Genomic DNA, 16,541 nt, shown 5'->3' with positions numbered 1-16,541 from the left:
ATCACTTCATGGGAAATAGATGGGGAAACAGTGTCAGACTTTATTTTTTGGGACTCCAAAATCACTGCACATGGTGATTGCAGCCATAAAATGAAAAGATGTTTACTCCTTGGAAGGAAAGTTATGACCAACCTAAATGGCATATTAAAAAGCAGAGACATTACTTTGCCAACCAAGGTCCTTCTAGTCAAGGCTATGGTTTTTCCAGTGGTCATGTATGGATGTGAGAGTTAGACTGTGAAGAAAGCTGAGTGCCAAAGAATTGATGCTTTTGAACTGTGGTATTAGAGAAGACTCTTGCAAGTCCCCTGGACTGTTAGGAGATCCAACCAGTCCATCCTAAAGGAGACCAGTGGTGGGTGTTCATTCGAAGGACTGATACTGAGGCTGAAACTCCAATACTTTGGCCACTTCATGTGAAGATTTGACTCACTGGAAAAGACCCTGACGCTGGGCGGGATTGGGGGCAGGAGGAGAAGAAGATAGCAGAGGATGAGATGGCTGGATGGCATCACCAACTCAATGCACATGAGTTTGGGTGAACTCCGGGAGTTGGTGATGGACAGGGAGGCCTGGCATGCTGTGATTCATGGGGTCATAAAGAGTCGGACACGACTGAGCAACTGAACTGAATCGAACAGGTATTTTCATGATTAAATCAACTATAACTTGACCATGTGCTACAACTGTAGCACATCTTGTCTGACAGTAAACCCTACATGTTAGAATTGTGGGTTTTTGTGTCACCAAGAATAATGTATTCTTATGAAAATAGTCTTAAAGTCCCAGTTATATGTTGGTGCATAATATTTTCACTATTTTATTAAACCAAGGTATTTTATGTTCTATTAATAGTGAAATTATTGGTAGACATTAAAGGCATCTATATCAATAACAAAGAAATATTATTTCCTCTGCGAGTTCAGAGGACACACAGGGACTTCGTGGGCGCCAGTGTCTTTTCCAGAGTTAAGTCACTGGACAGATTTTAGGCAGTTGTCCTGAGCTTTACTAATATGAGGTGATGATTCTTTTTTTTTTAATTGGAGGTTAATTGCTTTACAATGTTGTGTTGGTTAATTGCTTTACAATGTTGTGTTGGTTTCTTCATCATCCGTATGTATACATGTGTCTTCTCCCTCTGGAGCCTCCCTCCCACCCCTCTAGATATCACAGAGCACTGGGCTGGGCTCCCTTTGTTATATAAGCAGCTTCCCACTAACTATCTGTTTTACACGTGGTAATGTATATGTTTCAATGCTACCCCTCAATTCGTCCCCTCCGCTCCTTCCCCTGCTGTGTCCACAAATCTGTTCTCTATGTCTGCATCTCTATTTCTGCCCTGCAAATATGTTCATCAGCACCATTTTTCTAGACCCCCTATATATATACATTGTTGTTGTTTAGTCACTAAGTCATGTCTAACTTTTTTGAGACCCCATGGCTTGTAGCCCACAAGACTCCTCTGTCTATGGAATTTCCCAGAGAAGAATACTGAAGTGGGTTGGCATTGCCCTCTCCAGAAAATCTTCTCTATCCAGGGACTGAACCCAGGTCTCCTGCTTGGCAAGTAGATTCTTTACCACTGAGCCACCAGGGAAGCATATATATGCATTAATATATGATATTTGTTTTTCTCTTTTTGACTTACTTCACTCTGTATAACAGGCTGTAGGTTGGGGTGATGATTTTTTAAATGACACCTTTATTTGTGGTATCTGTATGCTTTTTTATCTGCATGCTACATGCTAAGTCACTTCAGTCATGCCCGATTCTTTGCAACCCTATGGACAGTAGCTTGCCAGGCTCCTCTGTTCATGGTATTCTGCAGGCAAAAATACTGGAGTGGGTTGCCACACCTTCCTCCAGGGGATCTTCCCAACCCAGGGATTGAACTCACATCTCTTACATCTCCTGCACTGGCAAGCCAGTTCTTTATGACTAGTGCCACCTGGGAAGCCCTTTTCTTATCTACAACTTCCCAAATCACAGAGAATAGAGGCCCTTTTAATTGTTTTAACTAAGGATCCATTATTATATTGATTTCTAGCTTATTTACTTTTAAAGTCTATCTGAAAATGTCTGATCAAATATTAGATATTGTGTAACTTGGTAATTTTTAATTTTAACATTTCATTTTATGTTTGATTCTCCTAATTCAGATCTGAGCCCATTTGCACAGAGGATATAGTCCTTGTTACATCAGTTTTGAATCTATCCCATAATTGTTTGAGGGTTTCCTAAAATCTATCTTTCATCTTTGTTTTGAATCTTTTAGTGAAAGAAAAACTTCTGAAATTTTCTTATGTAATATATTTTCTATTTAAAAATTTTACACCACTGAGTTATTTAAATCTTCCCTTTTCTAATCCACTCCTTCAAAAATATTTTGCCACATAAGGCTAACAATTAATTGAGTTAATTGGTACATATCTGCAATTCAGGACAATAAGTGTCTAATAAAAATTCTGAATTCTGCCCAAAATATTTTGCCTGTACCCCTGAAGTTTAGGAAAATCATTAATTATATCTCTCAATTTGGCTCTAGACCAGGGTTTTCATTCGACTTCAGTGGATCTGACTTATGTTCTAAAAATTTTAAATGCAGTATTCTTTGCTAATAAAAACTCTAAAGATAGAATATCTCATTTATAAAACCAGGTTGTGTTAAAAAGAGAGAAATGCAAAAAGAGTAGCTTTTGGAATGTCACAAAGGCCTTGACAAAGACTCCATTGGAATTTGAATTTTATTTAGTAGCCTCAGAATGCCAATTAGAAGAGCTGAATACAGTAAGTCCCCTACATACCAACCTTCAAGTTTTGAACCTTCAACGATGCGAACGTGTATTCACGCGTCCAATCGTGTAAGTTAGTCCTGGTATCTGGCATGCACTGTCAGAGTGCATCGTGTGCGAGTGGCTGTGCTCTGCGTGCTGTACTGCACAGGGTTGTGTAGAGTACAGTAGTATAGTATCTCTATTTCAAGTCCAGGATGTACAGTAGTGTAAGAGCAGTGGTATATAGCCGATTACGATTGTTGGGTACACAGGGTTGTATAGAGTACAGTAGTGTAGTACCTCTATTTCAAGTCCAGGATGTCCAGAAGCAAGTGTAAGAGCAGTGGTATATAGCCGATTACGATTGTTGGGTACCTAGGCTAACTTTATTAGACTTATGAACAAATTGAACTTACAAACATGCTCTCAGAACAGAACGTGTTCATATGTAGGGGGCTTACTGTATTGACTATTAAGTATTTTATCTCCTAATTCATCTACTGTTGTTGCTTAGTCACTAAGTCGTGTCTGACTCTTTTGTGGCCCCATGGACTGTAGCCCACCAGACTCCTCTGTCCATGGGATTTCCAAGGCAGGAATATTGAAGTGAATTGCCATTTCCTTCCCCAAGCTGTTCTTAAATATTTTAATTTACTGCTTGTGTGCCCCAAAATGGTCATTATTATTCTATCAAATCATCTTTCTAAACGTTATCAAGGAAACAGAAAGATTTAGAGTTAAAATGTGACTTATTTTGGAAGGAGGAGTTCTTCCAGGAAGAGCTAAGACTTTGATCAGACAAACGCCTGACACACAAAAGAGGGAGGCCACTCTGGTCAGCCAGGAGCGTGTGCTTGCGAGTGGTCGGCAGTTGTGTGTTAAAATGAGGCTGTTCCTGATCGAGTGATTATCAGAAGCCAGGACTGACACTGACTGGTTAACATGCAAAAGCTGCGTTCACTGACGGCAGCGCTCGTTGAATGGCTGAACAGATTTAAAACGGGTTCTGGTGGTTCCTTGCTCTCATGGCTTTAGAACAATGCATCTTTTCCTAAATTTATGGAAATACATGTTTTTATTCTCACAATTTGGGAAATAACGGCCCAGACCAAACACAAAACCGTGTGAAAGGGTTTTTGCCAAGACTTGACAAATGTTTTTGTCTCTGTGAAATACAAAACAGACTTTATTCTGGAAGGAAAAGATAAGCCAGGCATTTAGAAACAGGGCTGTCTCTCCTTTCAAGAGGTGGGTGAGGGAGATTTCATCCTTCCTTAGTCTACTAGAGACTGGTAAGTCAAGGCCCTCAGATGCCACACACAGACCATACATAACTAAAGGGGTGAGACACTAAGACCTAAAGTAAGTAACTTAAAGTGAGTAACATACTATGTGGCAAATAAGAGAAAACAGAGTCTTCTAAGGAATTCAAATGAAATTTATGTTTAAAACAGCTTTCTGGCTGGCAAGAAAGTAAGAAAGAAAATGCTTTTCTAATGAGCTGGACTTGTGTCTATGAGCTGGATTTGTCGCTGAACAATGGCTACATAAAAATAAAAAACGTGTCAGTTTATTTCTTATTAACTTATTCTGTTACACTGTGACCATCTAACTTTCAATGGAAACGCAGTTTAGTTTCCATTTTTCTCTTTCATTTTCTGAAAGTGTAGAACTGAGTTCCATCCGCAAAGCAGCATCCACTTATAACACTTTAAGAAAAGACTATTTTTATAGGCTAAAATATGTCACATTAGGCTTGAGATGAGATTAGATCTGGGAGCATGACTGTCCAGAGAAAACAATGGTATATCTTTATTTGTGTGATAGGAGACATTTTTAAAAAGGAAGTAAACACCATACATCATGGAAGCTGTGAATATAGCTATGCCCCTGCAACCAGGAAGCACTGTTGTTACTGATGAGCAAAATCTTGGATTCATTTTAAAACTATCTTTCTCATCGCAGGATGTGAACCCATTCCTGTCCGCTACCTTGAGTGGAGCAACATAGAGTCCATCATAGCCATCGTCTTTTCCTGCTTGGGCATCCTTGTCACCATGTTTGTCACCCTGATCTTCGTGCTATACCGAGACACGCCTGTGGTCAAATCCTCCAGCCGGGAGCTCTGCTACATCATCCTAGCTGGCATCTTCCTTGGTTACGTGTGTCCTTTCACCCTGATTGCCAAGCCCACTACCACCTCCTGCTACCTGCAGCGTCTCCTGGTCGGCCTCTCTTCTGCCATGTGCTACTCCGCTTTAGTGACCAAAACCAACCGCATCGCACGCATCTTGGCTGGCAGCAAGAAGAAGATCTGTACCCGGAAGCCCAGGTTTATGAGCGCCTGGGCCCAGGTGATCATTGCCTCAATTCTGATCAGTGTGCAGCTAACCTTGGTGATAACCCTGATCATCATGGAGCCCCCCATGCCCATCCTGTCCTACCCGAGCATCAAAGAAGTCTACCTTATCTGCAATACCAGCAACCTGGGGGTGGTGGCCCCTTTGGGCTACAATGGGCTCCTCATCATGAGCTGTACCTACTATGCCTTCAAGACCCGCAATGTGCCCGCCAACTTCAACGAGGCCAAATACATTGCCTTCACCATGTACACCACCTGCATCATCTGGCTGGCTTTCGTGCCCATTTACTTTGGGAGCAACTACAAGATCATTACTACCTGCTTTGCAGTGAGCCTCAGTGTAACGGTGGCCCTGGGGTGCATGTTCACCCCCAAGATGTACATCATTATTGCCAAACCTGAGAGGAATGTCCGCAGTGCCTTCACCACCTCGGACGTGGTCCGCATGCATGTTGGCGATGGCAAGCTGCCCTGCCGCTCCAACACTTTACTCAGCATTTTCCGAAGAAAGAAACCAGGGGCAGGGAATGCCAAGTGAGTTGTCTGGCCTGGGTTTGCCTTTTCTATTTCTCTCTCTGTCTCTCCCTCTCTCTATTTTCTTCTATTTGGATAAAGCATGTTCTTCCATTCCCCCAATATTTTCCATGTCCTTTCTTAATCTTTTCTTTTTTTATCCAAATCTCACATTCTGTTGCAGTATTGTGTTAGTACTAAAGGTCTTCAGTGTTTTTATTTCTTTGAAAGAGCAAGGAGTGTGAAGCAACAACCAGCTGAGCGCATATTCACTCTTACCTGGAATCTACAGCTTCTGTTCTGCCTCTAATGTTTTCCTTTCGTATGGGTCCATCTTCTGTGGAGTATCAGTACATCTCTGGGGTCTGGGCAGAGATGCAATCTCTAGTTCTAATTTCTAGTTAGATTATGGTTGAGATAGTTTCTGATTTACTTTTTTATCACTTTTGAGCCATACTCACCTGGGATGGAGAAGGAAGAAATTTAGCACCTGGGGGAACTGGCCTATTTCAAAATTTGAGTTTAGTTAAGCACCAAATATATCCTGAAATAAGTTCCCTTATGCAACTATCTTACCAGGCGCCTCTTCCTTATTTCATGCATACTATAAACTTCATAATGCTACACATGAACTGACCTATCTCTACTATAAGGCTATGATCAGAATGATTTCTAGCCATCAAGCACCAAATGAAACAAGAAACCAGATTAAGGTAAAGAGCTCAAACTTGAGAGTCAGTGTGAACATCAAAGTCCAGCTTATTTCTATTTTGGTAATTTTTCTGAGTAGTTTATATAATACACACATTCCTGTATTTTTCCTGACTCTGTTTTGCAGGGAAGCATATGCTAAAATTTGCATGTGTCATCTCATTCTGAGACCCATGAAAACAGATTTCATGTCACATTTACAACATTTAAAATAACATGCATGCTTGAAGTTCTAACAGTAATTTAATTTTCCAGAAATGAAACTATTTCCCCCAGTAGCAGTATTAATTTTACCTTTTGAAACAATCCTATGAAAGTGAAGGCTTTTAATAGTAATAGTTATGTAATTGTTTTAGAACTATTCTGTGCACTTGAATAAGTCAGCCAGGTAAGAGGAATGGGTGTTATTTTCCTCCTTTTGTTAAGTGAGGACACCAAACCACTGTGAATTTGTGTGACTCTTAAGTAAATTCCATTTAGTTAGCTATTCTTTGCCTAGGCCTTAACTGGCATGAAATTTCTCTTCATAACATATGTCAAAAAATCTACATGCCTTAAATTTCTGGGTTTTATACCTTTGCTTGCAAAGCAGCACCATGGGTCTCTTTTACAGAAACCATATAATTGGTTTGAGGCTCAGATGAGGGAGTCTCGAGGAAATAAATATGTTTGAAGTCCATCAAGTTTTATTATTACTTCAAATAAAGCATCCCTAATTTTTCTCAGTGTTAAGGATGAAGTCAATAGTTTACATCTACTTCTTCATGAAATTCTGATTATTAAAGCCACTTATTTGTTTTCTTCCATTGCCCTGATTTTTCATTCTAACCAACATCCCCTCAGTTCCAGTGAGCATGAAAGCAAAACAACAGTGCTGTGAAATGAAAAAAGAAAAAAAAAAACGAAAACCAGACCATAGCTACAGAGTCCAGATGTACAATGGCATCATGACAATTATCATTTAGATGAAAGGAATGAGAGGGAACAAAATGAAAAGAAGGGAGAAAACACTCTTTAAACCCGAAGGTTTGTGAAGACTGAGAGACTTCTGTTGCACCCCAAATGGCTTTCTGAGTGTTTCATTCCACCATCTACCATTACTCAGCTCCATGTTTTCTAACTGCCTTCGTTACGTTCTTCAGAAGTTTTCTTATGATTTTTGGTCATGAGTCATTTCTGAAAACTGTTCTTCTAACCATTTAATGGAAAGAGGGAACCTATGTAATCAAGATATCTTTTGCTGGTACTCAGGATTATGCATTTTGACAGCTCTCTCAGTGATTCTGTGAGAGACAGATATGGGCATCTGTCCAAGAGAGCAGTGACTAATCCTTAGTACACATTGCTTCACTGCTGGGATAAAGTGAAGTTAGCTTACCATGTATACAGTCCCCAGCTATTGTGCTTATTCTGATTACCTTCTCACACCTGGAACTGCTTTCATTAAGAGTTGAGAATGTTCCCAGCATTATTAAGAATTTAGAAATTAATTTCATTGGAATCACACTTTTGAGAGAAAAATCACCTTGGTCTAAATTGGGCTGGTTGTCTAGGAAGCACTGCTTTCAGTACTTAATGCATTGCTCAACTATTGGCTATCTTTTATTTATCACATGTTATTAGATTCTGACAATAAGAAATAATACTTCTGATTAGTAATTCTAATATGCAGCTTTCTTTGTACAATTGGTAGCTCCTCAAAAGGGCATCACACAGCTGAGCTGACCCACAGAGGGTATTTGAGGTTAAATTTCCATGGAAAGCAACCATTTATTTACTCATTTTTCTCACTTACTCTGCTGTTACTTCTCTTGTAACTCTCTATGAGACTGTACTTTTAAAATACAACAATAATCCCAGGGCCTGTTTTTACCTTTTTATTGCTGCTTTATGATTGCCTGGTTTGTCTCCAAAGTTGCAAAAACCACAAACAATCTAATATTTTCTACAGCAACAAAAATCTAGCAGAGTTTTGCCAACTGAAGCAAGGGGCTGAAAACTCTAGGGAACACATCACCCAATGAGTGTATTGCCATTTTGGATGTGTAATCCCTACGTTTATGGTGCACTGTGGGTGTTCAGCAGTCTGCATATGTGGCTATAAACACAGAACAGATGCTGTAATGAAGAGCTTCCAACTGATCTATCTTTTTCGATATTATTCTGAGGAGTGGCAAGTCCGACTATATTCATACCAGGCTGTTTCTGAGATAGAGGGAATGGCTGATGTTGTGTGTCTGTTTTTGCAAAGTTTACTTCAATTTGTTGTTTTGTTCACAGCCATATATCTGATATAATCAAAGGTTTGGGCACTTGCCTTTATGTTTTCTGAAATAAAATTTAGGAGGAGTTTAATCAATACATTGGGTGTTTGGATTACTTGAGTTGCTTATAGTTAGAAGTCCTACTAGGCATAATCCTGTCCTGGAAGAGCAATTGAATAACATAATTATCTTTGACCAGGTTAATATCTTAAGCTGTTAATGTATTTGAATGGGAACATATTCAGGCCCTAACTTAATATAAAGATATTGGTAAAATTCTCTTTCTTGGCAGGAGAGGAAGCATAGAAATCCATAGATATGAGTAATTAAGTTATTTAGGTCTGAGTTACTTGTCACTTCCTTTTAAAGCAAAATGAATTAGCATTATGCAACTAAAAGCTTAAAACATTATGTAAATGACATGCTTTCTTTAAAAAAAAATAATTATATCAATGGCTAAATGTCAAACTAACATTTCTAGTCATTTTTTGAATAAATAACCTCAATGAGTGCCAAATAGTTTGAGGGCACATGGAGCTGAAATGTGACAACACACTCCTGTGACTTTTTTGGGGTGCGTAATTACAAGCAAAACGAAAAACAATGATAATCACCAGAAAAATGCATTAGATTGATGCAAGGAGGTAATTTTAAAACATAGGCTTCTAAGTAAATAGTGTATTAATATGTTCCTGTGGTTATTTCTTAAACATCTGTATATATGCTTTTAATGATGGCAAAAGCTCTAAGTAAAATACAAGTGGAATGATGCTCTGAGGACATCTTTCTCTTGATCTCCTAGAAACATATTGTTTTGTCCATAAGAAAAGGTAAAGAAGTCTGCAGCATTAGTGTGTATGCTTTAATCTTTCCTCCTTTACTATGAAAGCAACTATGGCTGTTAGCCAGAAGACACCAAAATCAAACAGAGATAACATGTTCTCTTTCATAAAAAGAACTCATTCACTCTTTTAGCTTGTAAATGAGAAAAGCTGTCATTTAAAAATTATTTTTCCTTAATCATATAATAAATGGCTTTAAAAGTCATTGTGATTCTTCACTTGGTTTTATAGAAGATTTTATTGAAGTACTTATCAGAATTTTACTACTTGAGAGCAACATTTATGGTGGATATACTGTTTGTTATCCACTTATTTAATCAACAAGTGTGTCAACAGTAACATATGCTTCATAAAAGCACTTAGGTACTTGGTATGGTGCTAGTTAATATTTAGGATAAAAAAAGATTTAAGAGATGGGCACAGACTGCACCAGTCTTGTAATATAGTAAAGGAAACACTAAAAAATACAACTAAATATGCTGGGTTAGGTGCCATAATAGAGGACCAATATAGTAGTTTGTGTGTTCAGGGAAGAAAGAGATTCAGCCCAGTTAAATGGAGTGGAGTCTATGGAAAGATGAGGAAAGACTTCTTGATAAAAGTATAAAAGTGGTATTTAAACTTAACCATAAAGGATGCTTTTCAACAAGAGAAAATGTGCTATGGTGAGACCATTTCACACGCAGAAAATAATATAAGCAAAGAATTCAGAAATGTTAGTGTACTTTTGGTTTGAAATATGGGATCTGTTGAGTAAAGTACATGGAGAGGTGTAGTGTGGGAAAATTTGTAAATACAGAAAGAGGTCAGATTACAGATAGTGATCAATGTTCTAAGAAGAAATTTGGATATTTTTTATGGAGACCACAAGATGCATTAATGACTTTTGTGAAATTTTATGATCATGTGTGAGCTTTATGGGAATAGATCGACTGTAGACAGACTAGTTAATAGAGTGCTACAATAATCCAGAGGACAGGTTAAAAATAAAAGGTTTAAATGAGAGCAAAGAAAGAAAAGTCAAAACCAAGGCATACATATGAAGAAGTTTTCTGAGCTTAAGTTATTAGAACTGAAATAATGATTTGGGGAGAGGAAGAAAGGCATGAACAATGAAATTATTGTTTGAACTCTCATAATTTCTGCTACAACTACCATGTAGCAATTGGTAGTAGAAAAATACAACTACCATGAAAACTGATAGGGAATACAGGAATAGGACTGGGGAAGTGTTGCTAAGTTGGGTTTCAGACTTAACCAATCAAAAATCCTGTAACAGTAATTCAAACAGAGGCATCCATAAGGTTATTTAACAATTTAAGTCAGGAGCTTAAAACACAGGTCTGAGCCAGAGCTCTAGATTTGAGGATTAATTGTCAATGTCAGTGGCCAAAAGAGTGATTGTGATATGAGAATAGAAGAAAGTCAGAGGAAGAACATTAAGAAACACTTACATTTAAGAGAGAAGATAAATAATAAAAAACTGAAAGCAATAAACAACACATAATAAAAAGAGGTGGGGGAACAGAGAAATTTTGCATTATCAGGGAAACCAAGCAAGAGACTATTTTAATCCACTCTGTTGCCATAGGAAAATCCCACAGACTGGAGGCTTAAAAGACAGACATCTATCATTTCACAGTTCTGGAGGCTGAGAGTCCAAGATCAGGGTTTCATTATGGCTGAGTTCTGGTAAGACCTCTCCCATTTGGGCTGCAGACAGCTGCCATCTAACCCTAATCATCTCCCAAAGTCTCCACCTCCTAATACCATCATGTTGGGGGGTTAAGATGTCAACACATGAACTTAGGGTAAGCACAACCATTCAGTCCATAACAGACTGTTTCAGGATGATAGAACTTGGGATCTCCATGGATGGAGACACCATGGTTATCCTTGAGTGATTTCAGTTGTGTGATGTGAGTAGAATTTTTATTGCAGTAAATTGAGGAGCTCATCATTAAAGGAGTTAAGAAGTTTAGACAGTATCCAAGGAGGCCAGGGAAGAGGGAGGTATGGTATAATACAGGAGAAATGTAAGCTCACTTATAGTATATGAGAAAGAAACTGACAGACGAGGAGAAATAAAAATATAGAGATCCTACAGTTTATGCTGGGCTGTCTGACCCAGACTGTGCCCTTGCTATAGAGCTATTTGACATCAATTGACAAGTGTCATAATGAAGCACCAGCTCTGAAGAGTATGTTAATTGTGGTTGATGCCAGTTCTCATTCAGTTACATGCGTGTTGCCTGACATTAGAAAAGAAGAATCAAGCTGGGAAATTAGAGAAAGTTTAAATAAAATCTGAAAATACAAACCTTTATTACTGATCTTATCAGGTCTCCTGGGATACAAACATTGTAAGAGTTGAGATGGGACAAATGTGGAAAGGCTGAAAAGAAAGGTGTGCTGTCCTGGCCTTGTGAGTGGAGCTGGAGGAGTAACAGCTCCTAAGTTCAGGTTGCTTGTGGAAGAAAGAAGAGTGCTGTGTATTAAGAGTCAGACTCAGATGAGAATGAAAGAGTTCCCTTCATTCAGCTCTGATTAGAAGGGGCTAGAAATCTAATCCCTTGGCTCTCTTCCTGACAGCCAGTCATGGTGCCTGAGCCTGCCAGAGAGAGGATTCATTTGGGGTAAAGCCTTATGCTCCCTGGAAAAAAACAAGCTGAAATGCCTTTACTCTCTGAAGTAAGTAACACTGTGACCTAAAAGCACATCAGTCATAATTTAAGATGAAAATAAGTTAGTGAGTAAGTTGTGTGTTGAGGAGTGGCCATGGTGAGAGACCATCTTTAGAGACCATGGGCTTAAGTTCAGGGGGAGGGATGAGGACATGATCATGTGTGGGATGGGTACAACTTGTTCCCAGCAGGTGCAGCAAATCTGCAGTCAGCATTGTTTACTTTCCCCCCTCTTCTGAATAATATACTCATTTTGCAAATAACCCAGAAATAGCTACTTTCAATACTCATATTTTATGTTTTCAAATTCTATGTTGAGACCATGGGGCACAGATTCTGCTACAGCTTCAAAGAGAACATATTCCTTTTCAATATAGGCTGACTTTTATATTTCTTTCAAATTCAAATGAACTTGCCTGATATACATATTCAAGTTCTCAAACTTAATATTTTATTCTCCTATGTTTATAATGTGTAATTTCTGAACTGAATTCCAAAGCATTCCAGATGGTATCTATAATGACCCAAAGTAGGAACATGGAACATTGTTGTGTAAGTAAAAAAACTAAGACTTGGGAAGTTCAATGCCAGTTTTGTGAGAGGAATAAATTAGACTAAAATCATTTTACCACTTTAATTAAAATATGATTTTAATCACTTTTATGTTTGTTATCTCAAAAATGCATTCATTCACACCTGCATTCAATAAAATAAATGAGGCATGGGGTTTGCCCTCAAGAAGTTCACAGTTTAATGGTATAAAACCCCATTACAATAAAATCCAGTGAGTGAAATAATAGGAAAAGGTACAATGTGGTGATTTAGGTGGGTGTGTAAATTTAGAGTCAGAAGGTTACTGAGTCTGGGCTTCTTATTTTTGCAAGGTCCCACTCTATGTAACAGATAATTTTTATTCTTGGTCCCAGTCTATGTAACAGCCACCTATTAAATGAGAAAAGCTATCAGAGGAGACACTGGAGGCCTACAGGCTAAACATGATCACTGATGTTCTTAGATCATAAGAAAAAATCTTATAGGCTCATTAATTAGAACTCTTGACTTCAAGTTACAGAAGCCAAACTAAGCTGGCCTAAGCAAATTTATTTTCCCTTTGTATAAATAAATGGAAAAATCTATACAGAGTATAGTGCAGTGCTTAACACACAATAAAACCTCAATAACTGTTAGCTAGTGACACTAAAGTTATGAAAATGGGGGAGGAGGTATGAAAGTTTGTATGCTAACATAAAACTCTGCACTACCCCTCCACGTGAAGAGAGATCTGAAAGTTGGGTGTGTGCATCATTACTGTCATTTTATAATATCCACACTGGACAGGATGGAGGAGCTGTGTGTCTGCTGAGAGTCCAGGCGTGCGGGTGTTACTCAGTGTGCGAGGTGTGCAAGGAAGGACACCCTGTTTGACATGACTTGGCACCCTGTCCATGCTTGGCCACAGCTAAAGAGAGATGAGATCATTTGCATCCCATCTGTTAGCCTCAGTGTCAGTGTAAAGTGTTACCTACTCAAAGGGGAGGCAAGCCATGTGAGCAACATGTTTGTAAAGCTAGTTCAGGAGCAGAAATGTTAGCAGCCTGCACAATGAAGAAACTAAGAAGAAAGGACCAGAGGATTTGGAAGTTTCATGTCAAGAACAGTGCCAATAGGCTCATTAGTTAGAGCTCTTTTGAAGCTAGTTATAAAAGCCAAATTAAGCTAGTCTAAGCAAAAGGGGGTGGGGTGTTTAATAGAAAGAATATAAGGAATAATTTCTGATATCTTACGGTAACAAAATTTGGAATGCTTCTGGGCCACAAAGTGGACTGGTCTCCTGCAGACAAAGGTTTCAGTGCTCTGTGTAATCTCCTGGCTCCCTCCATGCCTCCTTCTTCTCCTCATACATCTGCTTTCTCCATTTCTGGGCCCTCTCGATCAGTCCAAGGACAACCATCCCAGTGCTCCCGAGTTTACATGTTGTTATAGGTCCAGTTACTGAAGATACTGCTTCAATTCCCTCGACCCACATGCCTCTACATAAAACAGGCAGAAACTGATTGCTTCAGCCTGACTCAGATGTCTATCCCAGGTCAAGGACATGATGGACATGATGGACACAGAGTATAAAACCATCTCCCAGGGGCCCATCACTCCTGGGAGGCAGTTCTCAGAAAAGCGGTATAATTATGACATGAGCAGAAGCTCTACAAGTATCTCCACAAGAGTAATTCCATCTCCATCCCACCACCCTCCCCCTTTCTTCTTTGGCATCTGAATAAGTCACTTATAAGCACCAGCATTTTATATTTAGAAAGTTTGATGGAAAGAAACTCTAAAACTTGCAGGTGGTAACCAGTCAGCCAAATAATCACCTATCTGTGCAATATGTGAGTGACTATTACACACTCCAGCAGATATGCTAATAGAGGGGCGAGAAAATGCATCACTCTGCTATAGCGTTTGCTTTGAAGGTAGGAGGTGTAGCATCAGACAAATGTAAAAACCAGGCCTTGTCTTTGCTACCTTATAGAGGATCCTGGCTATAAAATACTCCTAAGATGCCTGAAGATGAACAGAGCATGTGTGTGCTAAAGTTGCTTCAGTTGTGTTTGACTCTTTGTGACCCTATGGACTGTAGCCTGCCAGGCACCTCTGTCCATGGGATTCTCCAGGCAAGAATATTGAAATGCTGGAATCAGAGGCTCTTCCTGACCCAGGAATTGAACCCACATCTCCTGCATCTCCTGCATTGCAGGCAGATTCTTTACCCACTGAACCACCCGGGAAGCCCCAAGATGAACAGAGAGGAAGGGAAAAGCTGTTTTTTAAAAAAGGAATCATGGATCATTAGGATATTGTGCTCTGAATGAATTAAAATACATCATAAATTACAGGCCAATGATAAAGTATTACTTATTATTAACATTATTAATAGAATAGTGAAAGAAAATCAGCAAATATTTAATCCAGTTAACCGAAAAAAGTGTCTATAATTTGATTTTATCTCAGAGGGGTAAGGGAAATCTACTATAACTGAAGGCAACTTAATAACACCCTCTATGCAGATTATCTTCAAGATAAATGAGAAGTCTGCTGCTAACAAAATTAGGTCAAGTCCCTAGTGATGCTGCTAAAGATATTGAAAAACAACTGCTTAAGAGAAATCAATAATGATACAAAATACTTTCCTGTCTCTGATTTCTCAGTTGTAAAAATATATACTGTGAGCTTGCCCTTAGTAAATGCTCTCAGACACTGTGGGAATTAATGTCATTTTCCACTTGATTGAACTTCACACTGCTTGTTATTTGGCTTAGGTGGGTGTGGGATGGGGGAGTAGGAAAAGTGTTAACAAAGGAAAAAAATGAAGACTTAACATGATCAACGTAGGATAAAAGAAGTTATGATAATGGGGCAGCAAGGGGAGAGGAGAGGGAGCAGGAGGGATGGTTATAGATCCATCCCTGGGCAGCTTGGGGACTTTAGCCAGTGATTCTGTCAGTGTCTTATTGAAAGAGATGGAACTGCAAGCCATTTTAGTAAGATTTTATTTAGCTCCAACTGTTTAAAGTCAAAAGTTATTACAGGGCTGATCCTAGTATAAAATTACTCTTGCTCTGATGGTTAGAATGGGCTCAAGGCCTGGCACACATTAGGAAGCAAAGCTCTAATGACTCACTCACACACCTAATGTGTGCCGGCCACTGAGACAAGAGCAGGGAGTGCCATGGTGAACAAAACAGGTCCAGCCCCTGTCTCTGTGGAAAGTTGGATCCTGGCCAGGAGACCAGACATTAAACACATAATTACAGGTGTAGTGAGTGTTTGTCAGGATAAAAACAAGGTGTTACAAGAGTGTTATTAAAAGGATCTAACCAGTCCTGATGTGTAGAAGCTGGACATGCTCCCAGGATGAAGGATTATTTAGGTTAGGACTTCTGAAGGAGAAAGGGGGTTAGATGAACATCATGGCGTCTGGTCCCATCACTTCATGGGAAATAGATGGGGAAACAGTGGAAACAGTGTCAGACTTTATTTTTTGGGGCTCCAAAATCACTGCAGATGGTGATTGCAGCCATGAAATTAAAAGACGCTTACTCCTTGGAAGAAAAGTTATGACCAACCTAGATAGCATATTGAAAAGCAGAGACATTACTTTGCCAACAAAGGTCCGTCTAGTCAAGGCTATGGTTTTTCCTGTGGTCATGTATGGATGTGAGAGTTGGAATGTGAAGAAAGTTGAGCGCTGAAGAATTGATGCTTTTAAACTGTGGTGTTGGAGAAGACTCTTGAGAGTCCCTTGGACTGCAAGGAGATCCAACCAGTCCATTCTGAAGGAGATCAGTCCTGGGTGTTCATTGGAAGGAATGATGCTAAAACTGAAACTCCAG

The 16,541-nt window shown here is 39.2% G+C and overlaps 1 protein-coding gene across 1 annotated transcript in view; it reads left to right on the top strand.

The window, feature by feature from the left end:
- The window catches only part of LOC105004836 (metabotropic glutamate receptor 1), a gene marked incomplete at its 5' end in the record, with an annotated part of 49,045 nt that overhangs the window by 10,385 nt on the left and 22,119 nt on the right, over nt 1–16,541 (top strand). Inside the window, one exon of the mRNA XM_010862573.1 lies at nt 4,743–5,673. Coding sequence (XP_010860875.1) covers nt 4,743–5,673 — 931 coding nt within the window. The remainder of the gene's footprint in view (nt 1–4,742; nt 5,674–16,541) is intronic.

Source organism: Bison bison, unplaced genomic scaffold (genome assembly GCF_000754665.1).
Source record: "Bison bison bison isolate TAMUID 2011002044 unplaced genomic scaffold, Bison_UMD1.0 scf7180017864483, whole genome shotgun sequence".
Lineage (NCBI taxonomy): Eukaryota > Metazoa > Chordata > Mammalia > Artiodactyla > Bovidae > Bison > Bison bison.
The sequence above is the reverse complement of the archived record's forward strand: the minus strand, read 5'-3'. Positions and strand labels throughout refer to the sequence as shown.